Source organism: Arachis hypogaea, chromosome 3, assembly GCF_003086295.3.
Source record: "Arachis hypogaea cultivar Tifrunner chromosome 3, arahy.Tifrunner.gnm2.J5K5, whole genome shotgun sequence".
NCBI lineage: Eukaryota > Viridiplantae > Streptophyta > Magnoliopsida > Fabales > Fabaceae > Arachis > Arachis hypogaea.
The window spans coordinates 108,398,055-108,418,222 of NC_092038.1; the positions used below are offsets into that span (position 1 = coordinate 108,398,055).

The 20,168-nt window shown below is 32.5% G+C and overlaps 2 protein-coding genes and 1 long non-coding RNA gene across 4 annotated transcripts; 2 read left to right on the forward strand and 1 right to left on the reverse strand.

Moving 5' to 3' along the window:
* Nucleotides 1-747: 747 nt before the first annotated feature.
* LOC112790866 (uncharacterized) lies at nucleotides 748-4,147 on the forward strand. Its single transcript, XM_072231992.1, has 11 exons — nucleotides 748-1,008; nucleotides 1,138-1,234; nucleotides 1,348-1,469; nucleotides 1,607-1,691; nucleotides 1,782-1,914; nucleotides 2,155-2,309; nucleotides 2,417-2,546; nucleotides 2,666-2,854; nucleotides 3,250-3,351; nucleotides 3,477-3,626; nucleotides 4,082-4,147. Exons 2-11 carry the CDS (start codon nucleotides 1,161-1,163, stop codon nucleotides 4,145-4,147), a joined length of 1,206 nt encoding a protein of 401 aa, XP_072088093.1. The 5' UTR covers nucleotides 748-1,008; nucleotides 1,138-1,160.
* Nucleotides 4,148-9,481: 5,334 nt separating this feature from the next.
* On the forward strand, nucleotides 9,482-20,168 carry LOC112790867 (replication protein A 70 kDa DNA-binding subunit B). 2 transcript variants are annotated; one of them, XM_025833467.3, is made up of 16 exons: nucleotides 9,538-9,677; nucleotides 10,075-10,306; nucleotides 10,406-10,423; nucleotides 10,532-10,581; nucleotides 13,186-13,271; nucleotides 17,014-17,281; nucleotides 17,408-17,504; nucleotides 17,618-17,739; nucleotides 17,840-17,924; nucleotides 18,012-18,144; nucleotides 18,383-18,537; nucleotides 18,645-18,774; nucleotides 18,894-19,082; nucleotides 19,203-19,373; nucleotides 19,475-19,576; nucleotides 19,701-20,168. In XM_025833467.3, the coding sequence occupies exons 6-12, from the start codon at nucleotides 17,047-17,049 to the stop codon at nucleotides 18,754-18,756; spliced, it is 939 nt and encodes a 312-aa protein (XP_025689252.1). In that variant the 5' UTR covers nucleotides 9,538-9,677; nucleotides 10,075-10,306; nucleotides 10,406-10,423; nucleotides 10,532-10,581; nucleotides 13,186-13,271; nucleotides 17,014-17,046; the 3' UTR covers nucleotides 18,757-18,774; nucleotides 18,894-19,082; nucleotides 19,203-19,373; nucleotides 19,475-19,576; nucleotides 19,701-20,168. The 2 variants fall into 2 exon arrangements, with proteins under 2 accessions (XP_025689253.1, XP_025689252.1); XM_025833468.3 differs by lacking the exon at nucleotides 13,186-13,271 and having other exon boundaries at nucleotides 9,482-9,677.
* On the reverse strand, nucleotides 11,736-12,905 carry LOC112790868 (uncharacterized). Its single transcript, XR_003196950.3, has 2 exons — nucleotides 12,635-12,905; nucleotides 11,736-12,199 (listed from the first exon to the last, which is right to left on the reverse strand). It is a non-coding gene; the product is annotated as an uncharacterized lncRNA (long non-coding RNA).

Genomic DNA, 20,168 nt, shown 5'->3' on the forward strand with positions numbered 1-20,168 from the left:
CTCATCCCATCCTCTCTTCTCCTATTAACTTACAATTTATATAGAAGATAACTTAGGGTTAATATAGCTTATCATTTATACACCTTATTTGTGTATCAATTGTTGTTTGCTTAGGTCCTATATATAGGATTATTTAGTGGGGCCCGCAAATATCTTTCCATTGATATCCAATGTCAATCAACACCAATATCTTTCAAATGTCTATGTTGCTTTTTTTTTCCTCCCAAAATAAGGGTTCTATGGATTTCGAAATTCAAATTACTCAGTTGATTTGTGTTTATAAATAAAGGCAGAACGCGTTGATCATGGCAGATTTTTCTCAAATTCATGTTGCTATTGTATGTGTTTCTTAGTTGCTGTTTGATTTACTGAAATCTGTTCCTTCTTTCATTCCTTCAATTGCATTTCAATATGACAACTGCCATGGATATGGTTAATAAGATTAATCCTGATAAGGAAGCATGGAACCTCAAAGTTAGGGTGATTAGGCTTTGGACTGTTCCAACTTTCACTGGTCAGCTTCTCCCAAATTCCATGGAGATGATTTTGGTTGATGAATCTGTGAGTTATAGTGGTCTAAATCTATTAAAAAATTTTTACTCTTTTTTTTTGTATTTAGATGTGTTTCTCCTTGCCCTTTTTATATCTAAGTCTGAAATTTTGTTTCATTTAAATTTGTTTTTCTCCGTATTTGATTTGTCATTTATAAGATTTTTAGTATAATTTATGTTGATTGGTAGGGGTGCAAGATACAAGCTACTGTTCGAAAGACTATGATTTACAGGTTCAAACAACTTCTCACCGAGGGTCGAGTATATGTAATGAAGCTCTTCTCTGTTGTCCCAAACCAAGGATCTTATAGGGCCACTAGGCATCAGTTTAAGTTGATTTTCTAGTTCAGGACCACTGTTAGGGATGCTATCTGCGATTTTATTCCAAAATCTGCTCTTACAATCTCTCCATTCACTGAACTTTTGAAAACCAAAGTGGATTTCGATTTCTTAGTTGGTATGTTGTGCTATTTGCTCATACTTTTTTTTGGCTAGAATGATTGCAATCTTGTTTCTTTGTGATTTGTAGAATGTTGCTTTGTTGTCATTATTTCCTAATAGTATTTTTTTTAAATATTTATTTGAGATGTGGTGGGTCTGTTGGTCTCTATGTCGGAAGAGAAAGAATATGATAAAGATGGAAAGAAGATGAAGATGGCTGTGATGGAGCTTGCTGAAAATGAGTTAGCGTTCTTTAATTTCTACCTCTTTCTCTTATTCAGATTTTTTTTTGTTTTCGGTGTGTTTGTATAGTCAAGTTTCTAATAGTGTAGGTGATTTTGTTGGCTGTTTTCAGTCATAGGATTCGGTGTGCCTTATTTGGTGAATATGTTGACAAACTTAATCGATTTCTGTCTTCTGGGTATGCTGAACAGCCAGTTGTGGTTTTACAACTTGCCAAAATTAAGGTTTTTAGAGGTTTGTATCATGTAAATTTTCATTTCAGGTGTGTCAGTTATCCAAGTTAACTTGGTTTTACCACTATATTCCTGTAACCAATATATATATATATATATATATATATATATATATATATATATATATATAATTTTTAGGTAGAGTTGGACTTCAGAATGTTATGTTTGCATCAAAGCTTGGATTTAATCTTGACATCCCAGAGGTGGCAGCTTTTAGGAAAAGGTATTTTTTTACATGTAGATTCTGTTGTGTTTGTTGTTATTGTTGCTATCATTGTTTACTTATTTAAGTTGGTGTTGTATTTGTTAACAGTTCTATTCCACATGGAGTTAGTGCATCCCAACCCATTGCCTTTGTTGGATCTGGAAAAAATATCGGAATAGAAGAAGATTTTATGAAGCTCACACCTAGGTGTACTGTGAAGTCGCTTGATGATAACAACCGGGTTGGAACCAGTTTAATTTTTTTTATCATGTTTACTCTTGATAATTTCTGCTAAATTTTCTTCTTCTGTTCGTTAGTAAATACTGCTTTGTTTTGTAACCATGTTAATGCTTTTTTTCTCCTTTGTACTTGAAAATACTATGTTGATAGTATTTATTTCAGTTTTTCAGTTTTAGTTTGTGTTACAACTATCTTTGGTTATAATGTCTTAACATTTATAGACCTGGTCTTATATTTTTAGGCTGGAACCTTTGTTGTACTAGCGAAGATAGCTGAAATAGTTGAGGATGGTCCTTGGTGGTACTCTGCTTGTGTGTGTGGCAGAGGTGTTCAGGCAGAATCTGGGATTTACTTTTGTCAGTTTTGCAACATCCATGTTACAAATGTGACTCCTAGGTATAAATATTTTACAATGCTTCCTTTGTGCTTTGTTAAATAGTGAATTATTTCTGCGTAGTTGTTAACCTTAGGCCAGTATTTATGTGCATCTTAAAAAAATCCAGGTTTAGAGTGAAGGTGTTGGTTGAGGATTTCACTGGTGTTTCTATTTTTGTCCTCTTTGATCGTGAGGCAAGCTACCTACTGAATAAGACTTGTGCCCAGCTGTTTGAACAATATCTTAAGGATGTTGATGTAAGTCACTCGAATGCTATATTCTTTTTATGCACTGATTTTATTGTTAGAGAGTTTTCTTATCCTTAGGTTTCTACCGATTCATTTTTTCTATTGTGTCTGTTTTGTATTGTTCGTAGGTTGTGTTTGGCACACAGTCTCCTCCTATATTTCAAGAAATTATTGGAAAAACTATGCTGTTCAAGGTTCTTAGTAGGCCTGTTGGGATGGAGAAATTCAAAGGGACTTATCCAGTGAGGCGTGTTTGTGATGATGCTGCAATACTTGGAATGTTTGAGCTCTCTGGTTCAGATTTGAGTCCCGAAAAGGTATAAAACAAAATTCGCACCTATCGTTTCATTTTAATAATTTCTTTCTTAAATTTTTCATTTTTTGGTTGTTCCACCTTTATTCATGTCTTATATCGGATGTGCTTTGTATTATCCAAGACTGGGTTTGTACTAAAACGAGAGGGATCATTTGGGGAGCCTTCTAAGGTTACCAAATCACCAAATTTGGGATTGACTCCTTCCAGCTGCTCCGAGCTTTTTGCTGGTTCGCCTCAATTTACCCAACCAGAATCCAAGTGTTGTTGACTTGGGAGCTGATGAAGATGCTAAGGTTCTATGCTTCCGGTTTCTTCTGTTATTTTTTCTGTATTACTTTTCACCCTTTTTTTTGAGTTGTGTTTAAATTGAACCTAATATGTTGTGTCATTTAATAGTGTCCTCTCCTCAAGAGAAAGTCTACTGATGCTGTGGTGGATAAGTTAAATGAAGTGGATAGTTTTGAAAATTCATTTGATGAAGTTGATGAAAGTGAAGAAGTGAGTAGTGTTGCCAATTTTTTTTTTTGACAGGGCGCTTAATTTTATAATCAACTTCCTTTTACTAGAACTCATTAATTATCCCTCTAATTATGTTTATATTTTCATGCAATTGTTTACACTAGGAGTATGTGGCTGGCATTAATAGAGGCTCTGTTGATGCTGAGAAAGATGTGAAGCCTTCGTTGAAGAGGTTAAGAAGATCCTTGAGGCTGCAATTTGATGAAGCTGATGAGTCTCGTGGCTCGGGGAATGATGGCTCCTCTGGACATGGGGTTAATTGAGGTGGCTGCCCATGGCAGTTGACTAGAGCTACTGATTAGGACTAATCTAAGGCATTATGTATTTTGGTTGTGTCCGTGTAATAGCATTTGATGCATTGGATTCTAGTGGATGAGAATATGTGTGTGTTGTCATGTTTTGTATAAGTTGTTTGGATTGTTTTTTGGGCATCTTTCTCATGTAATAGATTAAGTGCTAGGGTGTGGACACAATATCTTTAGCCATTAGGCAAATTAGTTATTTAGCCCTTTATGTTTGAACTTATTTCTTTGAAATTCAATAAAATGCAGTAGCTCTTTTATGATATAAAAATCTCTCCTTTCACAATTTAGTTTATTTTTTAACTTATGTGGTTTTGCCAAGCGAATGCTTTATGGTATTTAGATGACTGAATATTCATATGTTGTTGAATTGATTTGTACTTTGTTGATATATTTGTATTGAACAGGTTGGAAGTGATCTTTTGGCCATTTATTTTGTTTTGATAGATTTCTTAGGTGCATTTTGCCTATAATGGCTAATATAGCTTAGGTATTAAAAAAGTTCATTCTTTGTTAAAATGATGACAAGGATATATGTACACCACAAAGTCACTCATGATTTTCTATTTGACTAATTTTTTTTTATTAGATGAAGTCATTTAAAAAATATTTGGATTTTATTGGCTCTCTCTCATGTCAATTTGAGACTTAAATACCCAGTTCTTTGAATACACAATTTTAACATTAGTGACAAAATTTTGATTAGTTGATTTATTGTAGAGTAAATTTAACTATATATTTTATAATAATAATTCTGTTTTCACTGTGACTGTATACGAAAACACTGTTTTTTTGAATATAATGAATGATGTATTCACTATATTTTATTCAATTATTGCTAAATCCATTTTTTTCAATATATGGTGAATATGTAAATTGTAAATAGGTAAACAAATTTTGCATCATGTTATAATGTAAAGATCAACAGAAATAGTATGCGCTATACCATTCAATCCATGAAGTTTTCTATGCTCAGAAAGACCAACAAGTTTTGGATGAAGCTTATACATATAAACTTTGTCACTTTATAATAACATAGACATTGAAAACAGTATAATATTAACAATACACTTCATGAGTTCAAAATATGGTGAATGTAAATTTTAGTATCGCAATCACCCACAGGCTTTAAGATCTTTAAATTGTCAGATCTATTCGGCGGTTTTGCAAGGAGTCCATCTTCAGGATAATGGTGTCATTTTTCTTCAGGTTATAAGTTTGACAGCATTTGGCCCAATCCACCCCGAATCTCTACTCTGTATTTCTTCCTTGACTTTTGAGTAAATGAAAAAAAAAGACATTGTTGTCTCCGCTAGATGATGGACCAGCGATCTGCCAAATGGAACCATGTCCAAATGGAGTGAGATGTGCAGCAAAACTAGCACCCAGGTACTGCAAAAAATGAAGCATTGTTAATGTTTTGGGAGAAATTCTTAAGGTTATGTATTGTAAATGGATAATCAAAATTTGATGTGTTTGCATAAAATTGATATGAATTATTTATAATGAACTTACCAATCTACTTCCAATCACGTCAGTACTTGTCAGTCTCTTTCTATAGGAAACCTCTGGATTGTACCTGCTTGATGATAGTTTAAATTGTTAGTCTCCAACCTAAAATTTATCTCAGTGTTATCTAGAAATAAAATTTATGGATAAATACATAAATTAAGTGTCACATTACCTATGTTCAGCTATTTCTTCTCTTTCAGAACTGTCTTCGCTCAACTCAATGATTGAATTGGTTTCATCAGACATAATTATTGGATTGTTAGGGTTATTACCCTCCATTGTTGAATCTTCATCCTCATCTGATGAGTCTTGAAGCTCGGATGGTTCAGACCCAGACAGTATCATAACATCAGGTGAGGAAGAGTTATTGTTGCTGCTGTAATCTAGATGAAATACTCTTTTGACATTGTTCAATGTGTTTTGGTCCAATCGATCCCCCACATAAAAGTTTTTTTCAGGAAAAATTTTAATTGGTTGGTTCATTTCATCGAAAAGTGAAATGAAAAATATCCTAAAACCCGCATAGGTAAACTGTATAGTATTTCCTTTCCCGACAAAATAAAAATTCCTAATCAGCTCGAATGAACCCTTAGTTATAGCCTTCTGTTTATTTTTACTTTTTATATCTAACACTAAGCAATTGTCCCACTCATCAATTGCGTAGCATGACAACCCTAATTCATGTCCATAAATTGCTTCAAAACATGGTGGTAGAGCTCTGTCTCCCTATATTACATGTTACAGTTCAAATTAAATGCTGTAACTCACATGCTATTTACGATACATGACATAAATTTATATATATTTACTTACCTGCCCGTGATATAGTCGAAACCTTAGAGTTGCTTCTTTTCCTTGGATCCAATGTTGTTGGGTTGCCAAAAACCTCCTGAGAACATATAAAAACACCATCATAAGTTAGTCATATACTTCAATTATTTGTAGCGTAAGAAATGAACTTGTGCTGACTTAAGTAAATAGTCATCTTAAAATCAACTATTTTTTTGATTGGTATATATTTTTAATTACTTAAAATTATTTTAATAAGATCTGGATGCCTTATATTATTGATCTTTCTGTTCTAATTAAAATTTCTCAAAAAGTCAAAAAAAATCAATAGGGTAAAACTTAAGAGGCAAAATACTACGAGGACACTTAATAGTTTTTCTTTTTTTAAATACTACAACAACAACTACTATATAGATTAATTAAGGGAGCAAAGAACAAATAAAAAAGATAATATACCCCAATAATAATCCTAAATATTAGACAGTAACCCAACAAGAATCAAATTAAAGATGTTAAACTTTCTGGGTTACGATCTTGCAACACAAAATTTGATTACGATACATTTACTATCTAAGGTTCTTTCACCTAATTTGACCCTTCTCTGATAAGGATTCAAAGATATGGAAAAGGCGTGGCTGCTCACTATTCATTCACTTTGGGTTTGCATCTCCTATAATTACGTCGGTGGATTGGATCATAAAGACTGATGCCCTTACCGGAGAAACTGGCTACCTGAACTTGCCTTTTCTTTTAACCCAACACGATTAGTTTCAGCTCATTGGAGTTGAGATGGGAGTCTTCTGTATCCGTTACTCCTCCCTTGGAAGAAGAAGCCACTTGGTGATTTGGAATCCACTTATTCAAATTCCTCGGGTACTAGATGATCCTTTGCAACTTAGTTCTTGTGAGGGTTTCTTTACTTATGCCTTTGCACATTTTTCGAATAGTGTTCATTATACAATTTTGCATATTTTTGAAGATGAACCCGACAGCACTGCTTACACTTTATCTATGTATACAAGTTTCACTAGGAACTGGCATGTTAGGATTTCATGTCCTTTATATGTGCAACGGTTGGATCCTTCGTATGTTGTAGCCAACGGTGTTGTGTTTGGCTTGCTGACTGTGAAGACGGTGACCAATCATATATTGTATCTTTCTCATTGATGACATTGACTTTTGGACAAATTTATGTCCCTCCTGAAGTTATGTCTCATTGTGGTTGCCTTTTGGTTAGAGATGGATGTCTATGTTTGACATCAAATAATCACACATTCTATTCATACAACTCAGTTATATGGCAGGTAAGTGACACTGATGAAGGTGTTAACTGGTCACAACTATTTACATATAATGGAATAGGTACTTTGTACGTGCCAGCTATTATAGTTGATCATGATGTTATTCAAGTTATGGAGAGGCACCTACAACTGGTTGGGGCTCAAGTCATTGCGTACTCTCAGTTTTTTTTGTTCGATATAACCCCATTGAAGGCACAAGAAACAGGCTTCATCAGGTTTTTTATGATAATCATGTTAAAATTAGATCTATCCATGCATATGAAGAAACTTTATTTCCCGTATAATAGATTACTTAGAAAGTTGTAATAGTCGTGCTTTGCTACCAAATATGCTGGTAGGACTTAGGACTTAAAATTTTAGGGGTTGGGTGCTATTTAGAGTTAGTTTTAATGGAATACTATGTCTTCATTTATTGTGGTTTGTTAAGTGTGTATGAGTGTTACTACCAATGTCAAATATTGGTTCAAGTTGCATTGTCCAAGAAAGATCATGTATGGCATTGCTGGTTCATTTGTAGTATTTATCCTTTATTTTTAAGTTCATATGCATTATTTGTGTTGTAAGAATTTTTATTTAACTTGGTGTAAAATATTTTATTCATTATGTTATATTTTTATGGTTATATATTTCTATGAATTTGAAAAGAAATGGTACAATCTCTTTCTCTTAAAAAGACATAACACAGTGATAGTTTGCCAAATAATTTTCAGTTGCATAAGTTTTATCATGAGCAAGTTATAATGAACTATGCTAAATGGGTCTTGACTATCTCAACATATTAAAGGGTAGGTGTAGTCATTACTTAACAATCTATTTTTACCTATATCTATATTTATTATTTTGCATCTTTTATCACTTCACTCACTTATTATTATCAAGTGGTTCAAGATAAAAAATTAAATGAAGATGGGACATGAAATATTGGTTCAGGAGTTTAGATAATTTCTAAAATCTTTTGTTTGTTATTGTTGAGTACTTCAAAAGAAAAAATTAAATGGAGATGAGATGTGAAAGATTTCTTCCTGTCATTTCAATCTTTTTTATAGTGTCTTTAGTATACTTAAAAATTAATATATGCTAGATCAATAATAAAGAATGACTTTAACAAAAGAAAAGATAGTTTAAGCATTGCAATAATATTTGAGAAGTACTAATTGATAAATACTAACACTTTGAAATTGATTTTTTACGGTGCAATACATATAAAAAAAAGACATAAGTTTGATTTAATATAGTGATGAATGAATAGTTTGAATGGAATTAATGAAATAAGCATGCTAATTATTAATATTTTGTGACAGTAAAATATTTTAGGGAGCCACTCAAATAAAGACGTTGAAAACGTCTTTTTTATAAAGATGTTTTTTAATAATTAAAATTTAACACATATAATCGATTAAATTGTGTTATTTTTGTCAAAATTATGCTAGACAAATTGATTTGACCGAAAAATGGTGAATCAAATCTTGACCTAGTATAAATTAATATTATTTTTATAAAAAATGACTACAATACCCTATTATGAAAAATGACTAAAATACTTCTATTATATATATTAATTTTGAGAATCCAAAATTTTAGTCCTTTATTTTTCTATCATAGGGTTAGGATTTAGAATTAATATATATATATATATATATATATAATAAGAGTATTTTAATCATTTTCTATAACAAGGGTATTGTAGTTATTTTTTATATGTAAAAAAATATTAATTTAAACCAGTTCAAAATTTGATTCATTATTTTTTCGGTTAAATCAATTTGTCAAACCTAATTTTGACAAAAATAACATGATTTAATCGATTATATATGTTAAATTTTAACTACTAAAAAATATCTTTAAAAAAAAATGTTTTAGATATTTTTGTTTGAGTCTCTCAACATTTTATTTGACAAAATGTAAAGCAAAATAACTATTAATTCTTTGTGGTGCTTCAAGTTATTTGAGTTTATCAATTGTTCCAATAAAATTATTAGTTACAAAGTAATTTTCCATATTTGCAGTTGTTTTTATTTATAGTCTCTTATTTTTTTAAATAAAATTAATAAAAAATGTATTTTTATTTGTTAATAAAAATTTAAAAATTAATTTAATAACTAAAATTTATTGAGAATTAAAATATATATCTAATTAAAAAACTTTTGGCAACTAATTTAGATATTACTCATGATATAAATATGGTTCCGCTAAAACATGATATAATTTCTAAATTCTAATTTTAAATAATTAATTAAAAATTATTATCAAAGTAAAATAAAAATGAAAAGGGTAGGACTGGAAATATGAGAGAATAAACTATGGAGAAGAATCTTCATTCTTGAGAGTTGAGAGGTAAAAGTTTAAAGTTTAAGCATACTGCACCTGCTTCCTCCTTTAACACGCCGAATTCATCTTCCAGGTATATACAACTCTATATTTTTCTTTGTTGTTTGTTTCCCGAGAAAATCCAATTCTATATTTTCTAGGTAAAAGTTTTGAACCGAAGTTTTTGGGGTTTTTCTTTGCAATGGACTCGTCTCTCTTTCTCTTTCGGATTCGATGAGAATTTAATGATGCTAAGCTGTTTTAGATCACCTAATTTTTCGTCAATTAAGTTTTAGGGTTTGTTAGTTTGTGAATTTTTCTGCCTGATTGTGAAGTTTATCAAAATCGTGGGTTGTGAACTGTAGAACGTAATTGGAGTAGTTCGATTTGCCCAATTTGGATTCAATGTTTTTTCGCGTTGCTTAATGTTTACTGTGTAATGAAAATAAAAATTGCTTTCTGTTTATTGAGTACTAATTTTCCATTCTCAGTCTGAGGCACACAACACATCCAAACCCTAAACCCAACCCGCAAAATTCTAGGGTCTGTGTTTGCGGTTCCATAATGTCTCAGAACGGGAAGCTCATGCCGAATCTCGACCAGCACAGCACCAAGCTCCTCAACCTCACTGTTCTTCAGCGCATCCACCCCTTCGTCGAGGAAATCCTCATCACCGCTGCATTCGTCAGCTTCTACGAGTTCAACATCGACCTATCCCAATGGGTTCGTTCCTTTATAATCTCCTTCCTTTCATCGATTCCATTCTCTGTCAATATCTCTCTAATGCTTTCTCTCTCTTCTTTCTGTGATTACCGTTTGCAGAGCCGCAAGGCCGTCGAGGTATGCCTCTTCGTTGTCAAAAAGTCTACTTTTTGTTCCTTTTCCTTCATCATATTGCAACAATTCATGAATTCCACGATCCGCTTGCTTTTTGTTTGATTTTTTCAGGAACACGCAACTGCAATTTCAGTTTATTGTGATAAACCCTCGCAATAGTGGTTAGTTAGTCCTTCTGCTTTTTTTTTTTTGTCGTCAACAAACTTTTTTTTAATTACTTTATAGAATGAATTGCGCCTTTCTTTTCCCTTTTTGAGGCAATCGGGTAGTTGTGATCTTGCCCTTAATATTGTAGGATTTGGGCTTAGGTATTGGCTATTGGAATTCCACCGTAGTTGTTATGTTGCACTCAATATTGTGAGTACAGTGAAATTAGTAGTTATGCAAGCTGTAAATATAGGTGTTGTAGACATTATTTTGTGGGTGAGGTATATACTTTGCTGCTACTGTACATGGTGGTTGAGAACTTCCAAATATCCCTATATTTAACCCTGGTATGTTTGCATAAGCAGAAAATTTGGTGGAAAATCTTTTGGGGGATTTCGAGTATGAAGTTCAGGTTCCTTATCTATTGTATAGAAATGCTCCCAATTTTTATGTCAATTTGAGTTGTTAATGCAAATAGTATACCCCCAATTTTTAAGTCAATTTGAGTTGTTAATGGTCTTTAAATTATCAAGGTTGCGAGAATCGGACCGGTCAATAAACCGGTGAGGTCACTGGTTCAATGGTTCACTGGTTCGACCGGGGTTCGACCGGGGTTCAACCGGTTTAATTAAATATTAAATAAAATTATTAAAAAACCTAAAAATAATTTTAAATATATAAATTCAATAATTTCTAACTTAATAAAATTTAAAATTTCACATAATAAATTATCCATTACTTAATATTAGAAGTTTACAAACAACTTCAAACATCAAAATTTAGGTCCATGTGGATGATCAAAGTTTCACACTTTGACTTGTGACTCATGAGCCATTATGAATGCTTTCATTATCTTTATGGGTTGCATGGACTTTTTAGAAGGTAGACAAGATGGGATGGCTTTTCTTTACTTGAAAAGAAAAATGACATGTGAATTATGAAAGAAATGGACCACATCTTCAAACCATTTTGGAGGGGACTTCTCTGCTTACTTGATCTCGTGGAAGGCTGCATGCAAATGCCATTTGCTTCAATATATAACACATGCTTTACATTTCTCCAATAAAGTTTATTTCGAATGAGTTCTACAAAAGCTTACCCAGCCACTACCCTAGTAAGTTGTAGTTTATCTAAACACACACAAAACTGATCTTAGAGATGTAAAATATATGTTGAAATTTTCAAATGTAATGATTATTATTGAGTATTTTCTATTTACAATTCTTAACTAATACCTTGGCAAAATCTTTACTAAAATACTTTCACAAGTAATAAGGTACTGTGTTTTGATTCTTAAACTGAACAAACTTGTAGCTTTGAAAAGCTTTATTTTTCAATGTAATGAAAAGAGTTCAAGTAATCATGTGAAACCTATGCCTTTGCCTATGGGACTATTCTATAGTTGTCTAAACATATTTTGGTAAATGATCAGCATGTTCATGGAAGATATAGTTTAGCAATCAGAATCAACACAAGAGAAGAGTAGGACATCCATTCAAAGTATATATACACGTACTTTTTCATTCAAAAGTTCTTGGAGCCTTCGCTGGACGATTTGTATATCCTGTAAGCAGCAATGCACATTGTGAAGTTACCAATAACGGTCAGCGCCGCTTGAAGAGCCACCAATACCTGCAACTCATTACAGAACCCCTCATTCATTTTGTATGTTCAACCTATTTCAATAAATTCGAGAGCACAAGTGCACAACCCATTAATCCTAAAATTATCAATAATTATAATATAATTGTGAATCATACCGAAGTAACATTTATATGATATTTATAGCATCAAATAACCCAATTCACTAATGAACAAATAACCTCAGCAAATAAATCAAAAACATTCAAAGAAAATCAAATTCATGAAGCAGCAAAAAAAATCAGAAGCAATCAAAACCCAATTCACTGATGAACAAATAACCTCAGCAAATAAATCAAAAAAATCAAAGAAAATCAAATTCATGAAACAGCAAACAAAAATCAGAAGCAGCAAACAAAAATCATGAAGCAATCAAAAACAATTCACTGATGAAGGCAAAATCGCAAACAAAATCAAACACAGAACCTCAGAAGGCGACGCTCGGCGAGGACGACAAAGGAGGCGGGCTCGGCGAGAAGCAGGACGCGGTGGTGGTTGCGGTGGTCAACGTCGTCGCTGCTGTGGATGGCTGGCTGCGGGATGCGGTGGCGATGGCGATGGCGGTGGGCTTCACTGATGGCTGTGGGTGGCTGGGTGCTGGTGATTTCGAGCTTGCGTGATTTCGAGCTTGGCTGGGTGCTGGTGATTTCGAGCTCTGGAGAGTCGAAAGTGGAAACTGATTGCTATTAGGGCTTCCTTCCATTTACGCGTTGTCTCTCTCTTTTTTTTTTTTAAAGCCAAAACGACGTCGTTTAGCATATTAGTTTTCAAACCAAAAACCGCTAAAAAACTAGACGGTTCTTCCGGTTCACCGGTTAACCGCCGGTTCGACCGGTTTTTCGACCGATTTTTTGCAAGTCGGTTTTTGATATTACTCGGACCGACTAAGTGACCGGTTCCCGATTATTCCGGTTGAACCGGCCGGTCCGGTTCGGTTTTCAGAACCATGACCACTCATGCCTATCCGGTAAATGTAGGTTTTCTCATTTTTGGATCCTCCCAATCTATGCAAAGCTGCGCCAGTGTTTGTACGTAGTGGAGCCCCCGATGAGCATAATCACGGGTACTTCATTTAGATTTCTTGCATGATTTTATAAGTAAGGATATCTTGTGTGTTAGAAATTTCTTTATGTATCCCTTACAACTATCTAAAATTGGGTCTTATCTTCTGCCTGCTTATATTATGTCTTAGTTGATGTAAAAAGCCATTTCTTCGGTAATAAAGGGGTTAGTTTCTTTTGTTTCTTCCCCTACTATTCTAACTTTTAAGGCCTTAATTCCCCTGCTTATATTATTGTTGTTTGTTATTTTATTTCTGAGCACTATGTTCGATATGGTTCAATTTCAACTGTTGGCTTCCTCATTTGCTTCAGATTGGAGCTATTTATCTCTTATATTTCTAATCATTGAATGATACCTTTTGATGCATTCAATTTTAAAAAATTATGATTGATGATGCTAAATTAGATTAATCTTTGAATTATTGATGCTCAATTTCTTTTTGGGTATTTAACTAAATAAATAATTAGCGTTGTTGTTCTGCCTTTTTTCTTTTCCACAATTTGGTTTGCATTGGAACTCTTAACTTTTATTTTTTTTAACTCTTAAATGATTAATTTTTATGCATTTATATTTAAAAAACTTCTGTAATAAAAAGTAGAAAATTCTATAAAAATCAATCCAATGCACTTTCTTTCTATCGAATCTGTAACCACCAAATATCTCTTCTTTGGCTTTTCATATTCTCCTTTTATATTAGTTACTTTTTTATTATTTCATTCATTATTATTATTACTAAATGCCGTTTATCAAGTTCGGATCTTCTTTTGCCACAGTCATTGACTAATCCTTGGCATGTTTGTGCATTTACTAGATGCCATTTGTTTAGTGTTCTCTTTTTAGGCATAAATAAAAAAAAAAATAAAAAATAAGCATTATCTTATGGCATATGTAAATTTTTACTCGAATATAACTTTATTAAGATATTATTATAGCTTTTTTGCACTTTATCCACTTTTGATGTGTTTATAAATAGATTCAGTTTCCCTTGGTTTAATCACAGCTGTCTAAGTTCTTTTTACTTCCTTGATGTTGTTAATTTAAAAAGTTTGTGGGTGTTTTAGCAATTGTTAGTTTACCAATTCTCTTTGTCGCTTAACTTAGATGAGAACATACATACCAAAAATGAAAACATATTATTCTTTCAAATAAAAAAATTGCTACCTTGAATTTTAGTTGCCTAATAATTTTTTTAATAAGCAATGACATCTTTTATTATTTCATTTACTATTATCATTATAAACTTTTTTTTGTTTGGTTTGTTTTTTTGTATGAAATTGGTAGGTGAAAAAAGTTTTTGATTATTTTTACCTCAATATTAATTGCTGGAGGTTGAGGTCAGTTTCATTATTTATCAGTTTTTTATGTTTTTCAAAATTTGATTCTATTTAGGTGGGAGCAAATTTTTAATTTTTGACTTTTGCATATCTCTGAATTTTATTTTATTATTTGATAAACAAAATCTTGTGAGAGTTTCCTTTGATTGAATTTTTGGTATCGTGGTGTTATTTATTTTATTTTATTTATGATGCTAAATTAGCTTTTCATCTTTGAATTATTGATGCCCTATTTCTTTTTGGGTCTTTAACTAAATAAATAATTAGTGTTGCTGCTCTGCTTTTTTTTTTCCACCATTTGTTTCGCACTGGAACTCTTAACTCTTTTGTTTTAACTCTTAAAATGATATATTTTTAGACATTTAATTTTAAAAGGCTTCTATGGTAAAAGATGGAAATTTCTATAAAATTCAGTCCAATGCACTTTCTCTCTATTGAATCTAACCATCAAGGATCTCATCTTTGCCTTTCCATCTACTCCTTTCATATCACTTACATATTTTGTTTTCCTCTTTTTTGAATTAAAATTACCGAGAAGCTTATTCTTATTTGTATTATTATACACCACTTGAATTGAACTTACATGTTATTTAGATTTAGTTATTTATTTTTTGTAATTTGTGGTACAATTGATTTAGTTATTTAGATATATCTTATAGTTTTAGAATTATTGATGTCGTATCTATTCATGTGTATTTAACTAGATAAAAAATTAGCTTGTGTGTATTTTCATTAGAAATATAATATATTTTTTCATTAGAAATCTAAATATATTTGAAGCCTACTAAAATAATGATATCTAAACTAAAAGGTGTGCTCATTGCATGAGTTTACCATTCCTAGATCTAGGCATAAGCTTTCTTCTTATTCTGGTTCTTGCATTTTCCTTAGTGTCACCTCATGTTTTTGTTAACTTCGACTTCCCTCTCTTTTTATTCTCTTTATATTCTCTTTCTTACTCATCTATATTGCTGCTAGCTTAGGATCTATAAAAAAGATTACTGATAGGGGCGACTGTTTACTACATATCTCTAGATTTATATCTATTGTTCTAAGTTTAATATCTATGGAGAGGATTACTTATTGGGGGCCGTGAGTATCTTTCGCTAGATGTCTAGATATGTGAGGTCACTAATTATCTTTTAAATTTCCATGTTACTTACTTCTTCCCCACTCCAAAGTAAACATTCTATGTATTTCAAAATTCAAATCTCTTAATTGATATATGTTTATACATAAAGCCATAACCCATTTGTTGATTCATATTTTTTTCACATTTCTTTGGCCTATTGTATTACTTTTTTACAGAGTTTGCTTTATTAATTGAAATATATTTTTTCTTTCACCCTTTTAAATTTATATATTTTTTTCTTTTGAACTCAATTTTTGAACTTTATAGATGTCCACTTTGTTTTTGGTATTTCATTACATAGATAGATAATTATCTTGTGTGTATCTTCATTGGGAATATGATATATTTGTCATTGAAAATATAATTATATAGGAAGCCTAATCAAATAATGATATCTATACTAAAAGGTGTCATCATCTAAGTCTACCACTCCTAAATCTATGCATAGGTTTTCTTTTTATTTTTAGTTCTCCCTTTTTTCTAGGTGTTACCTCATGTTGTCTTTGTTATCTCTCTCTTCTCTCTCGTCCTTTTCTCATCCCATCCTCTCTTCTCCTATTAACTTACAATTTATATAGAAAATAACTTAGGGTTAATATAGCTTACCATTTATACACATTTTTTGTGTATCAAATATTGTTGGCTTAGGTCCTATATATAGGATTATTTAGTGGGGCCCATAAATATCTTTCGATTGATATCTAAGATCAATCAACACCAATATCTTTCAAATGTCTATCTTGCTTCTTTTTTTTCCTCCCAAAATAAGGGTTCTATGTATGTCGAAATTCAAATTACTCAATTAATTTGTGTTTATAAATAAAGGCAGAACCCATTGATCATGGCAGATTTTTCTCACATTCATGTTGCTGTTGTATGTGTTTCTTAGTTGTTGTTTGATTAACTGAAATCTGTTTTCTCTTTCATCCCTCTAATTGCATTTCAATATGACAACTGCCTTGGATATGGTTAATAAGATTAATCCTGAGAAGGAAGCATGGAACCTCAAAGTTAGGGTGATTAGGCTTTGGACTATTCCTACTTTCACTGGTCAGCTTGTCCCAAACTCCATGGAAATGATTTTGGTTGATGAATCTGTGAGTTATAGTGGTCTAAATCTATTAAAATTTTTTGGTTGTTTATTTTTTGTATTTGGATGTGTTTCTCCTTGACTTTTTTATATCGAGGTCTGAAATTTTGTTTCATTTAAATTTGTTTTTCTCTGTATTCGATTTGTCATTTATCAGATTTTTACTATAATTTATGTTGATTGGTAGGGGTGCAAGATACAAGCTACTGTTCGGAAGACTATGATTTACAAGTTCAAACAACTTCTCTCCGAGGGTCAAGTATATGTAATGAAGCTCTTCTCTGTTGTGCCAAACCAAGGATCTTATAGGGCCACTAGGCATCAATTTAAGTTGATTTTCCAGTTCAGGACCACTGTTAGGGATGCTATCTGCGATTTTATTCCAAAATCCGCTCTTACAATCTCTCCATTCATTGAACTTTTGGAAACCAAAGAGGATTCTGATTTCTTAGTTGGTATGTTGTGCTATTTGCTCATACTTTTTTTTGTCTGGAATGATTGAAGTCTTGTTTCTTTGTGATTTGTAGAATATTGCTTTGTTGTCATTATTTCCTAATAGTTTTTTTTAATGTTTATTTGAGATATGGTGGGTCTGTTGGTCTCTGTGTCGGAAGAGAAAGAATATGATAAAGATGGAAAGAAGATGAAGATGGCTGTGATGGAACTTGCTGAAAATGAGTTAGCGTTCTTTAATTTCTACCCCTTACTCTTATTGGGATTCTTTTTTGTTTTTGGTGTGTTTGTATAGTCAAGTTTCTAATAGTGTAGTTGATTTTGTTGGTCGTTTTCAGTCACAGGATTCGGTGTGCCTTATTTGGTGAATATGTTGACGAACTTAATCGATTTCTGTCTTCTGGGTATGCTGAACAGCCAATTGTGGTTTTACATCTTGCCAAAGTTAAGTTTTTTAGAGGTTTGTATCATGTAAATTTCATTTCAGGTGTGTCAGTTATCCAAGTCCACTTGGTTTTACCACTATATTCCTGTAACCAATGTATATATATTTTTTTTAGGTAGAGTTGGACTTCAGAATGTTATGTTTGCATCGAAGCTTGGATTTAATCTTGACATCCCAGAGGTGGCAGCTTTTCGGAAAAGGTATTTTTGTACATGTAGTTTCTGTTGTTTTTTTTTTTGTTGCTGTCATTGTTTATTTATTTAAGTTGGGGCTTTATTTGTTAACAGTTCTATTCCTCATGGAGTTAGTGCATCCCAACCCATTGGCATTGTTGGATCTGGAAAAAATATTGGAATAGAAGAAGATTTTATGAAGCTCATACCTAGGTGTACTGTGAAGTCGCTTGATGATAACAATCGGGTTGGAACCAGTTTAATTTTTTTATCATGTTTACTCTTGATAATTTGTGTTAAATTTTCTTTTTCTATTCCTTAATAAATACTGCTTTGTTTTTTAATGATATTAATGCTTTTGTCCTCCTTTATACTTGAAAATACTATGCTGTTAGTATTTATTTTAGTTTTTCAGTTGTAATTTGTATTACAACTATCTTTGGTTATAATGTCTTAACATTTATAGACCTGGTCTTATTTTTTAGGCTGGAATCTTTGTTGTACTAGCGAAGATAGCTGAAATAGTTGAAGATGGTCCTTGGTGGTACTCTGCTTGTGTGTGTGGCAGAGGTGTTCAGGCAGAATCTGGGATATATTTTTGTCAATTTTGCAACATCCATGTTACAAATGTGACTCCTAGGTATAAATATTTTACAATGCTTCCTTTGTGCTTTGTTAAATAGTTAATTATTTCTGCGTAGTTGTTAACCTTAGGCCAGTATTTATGTGCATCTTAAAAAAATCCAGGTTTAGAGTAAAGGTGTTAGTTGAGGATTCCACTGGTGTTTCTATTTTTGTCCTCTTTGATCGTGAGGCAAGTTACCTACTGAATAAGACTTGTGCCCAGCTGTTTGAATAACATCTTAAGGATGTTGATGTAAGTCACTCGAAATCTATATTCTTTTTATTTGCTGATTTTATTGTTAAAGATTTTTCTTATCCTCTGGTTTCTACCGATTTATTTTTTCTGTTGTGTCTGTTTTATATTGTTCGTAGGTTGTGTTTGGCACACAGTCTCCTCCTATATTCCAAGAATTTGTTGGAAAAACTATGCTGTTCAAGGTTCTTAGTAGGCCTGTTGGGATGGAAAAATTCAAAGGGACTTATCTAGTGAGGCGTGTTTGTGATGATGCTGCAATACTTGGAATGTTTGAGCTCTCTGGTTCAGATTTGAGTCCTGAAAAGGTATAAAACGGAATTCGCACCTATTGGTTCTTTTAAATAAATTCTTTCCTTAATTTTTCATTTTTTGGTTGTTCCACCTTTATTCATGTCTTACATCGGATGTGCTTTGTATTATCCAAGGCTGAGTTTGTACGAAAAGGAGAGGGATCATTTGGGGAACCCTCTAAGGTTACCAAATCACCGAATTTGGGATTGACTCCTTCCAGCTGTTTCGAGCTCTTTGCTGGTTCGCCTCAATGTTCCCAACCAGAATCAAGTGTTGTTGACTTGGGAGCTGATGAAGATGCTAAGGTTCCATGATTGCAGTTTCTTCTATTATTTTTTCTGTATTAGTTTTCACTCTTTTTTGAGTTGTGTTTAAATTGAACCTAATATGTTGTGTCATTTAATAGTGTCCTCTCCTCAAGAGAAAGTCTGCTGATGCTGTGGTGGATAAGTTTAATGAAGTGGATAGTTCTGAAAATTCATGTGATGAAGTTGATGAAAGTGAAGAGGTGAGTAGTGTTGCCAATTTTTTTTTTGACAGGGCGCTTAATTTTATAATCAACTTCCTTTTACTAGAACTCATTAATTATCCCTCTAATTAGGTTTATATTTTCATGCAATTGTTTACACTAGGAGTATGTGGCTGGCGTTAATAGAGGCTCTGTTGATGCTGAGAAAGATGTGAAGCCTTCGTTGAAGAGGTTAAGAAGATCCTTGAGGCTGCAATTTGATGAAGCTGATGAGTCTCGTGGCTCGGAGAATGATGGCTCCTCTGGACATGGGGTTAATTGAGGTGGCTGCCCATGGCAGTTAACTAGAGCTACTGATTAGGACTAATCTAAGGCATTATGTATTTTGGTTGTGTCCGTGTAATAGCATTTGATGCATTGGATTCTAGTGGATGAGAATATGTGTGTGTTGTCATGTTTTGTATAAGTTGTTTGGATTGTTTTTTGGGCATCTTTTTCGTGTAATAGATTAAGTGCTAGGGTTGGACACAATATCATTAGCCACTAGGCAAATTAGCTATTTAGCCCTTTATGTTTGTACTTATTTCTTTGAAATTCAATAAAATGCAGTAGCTCTTTAATGATATAAAAA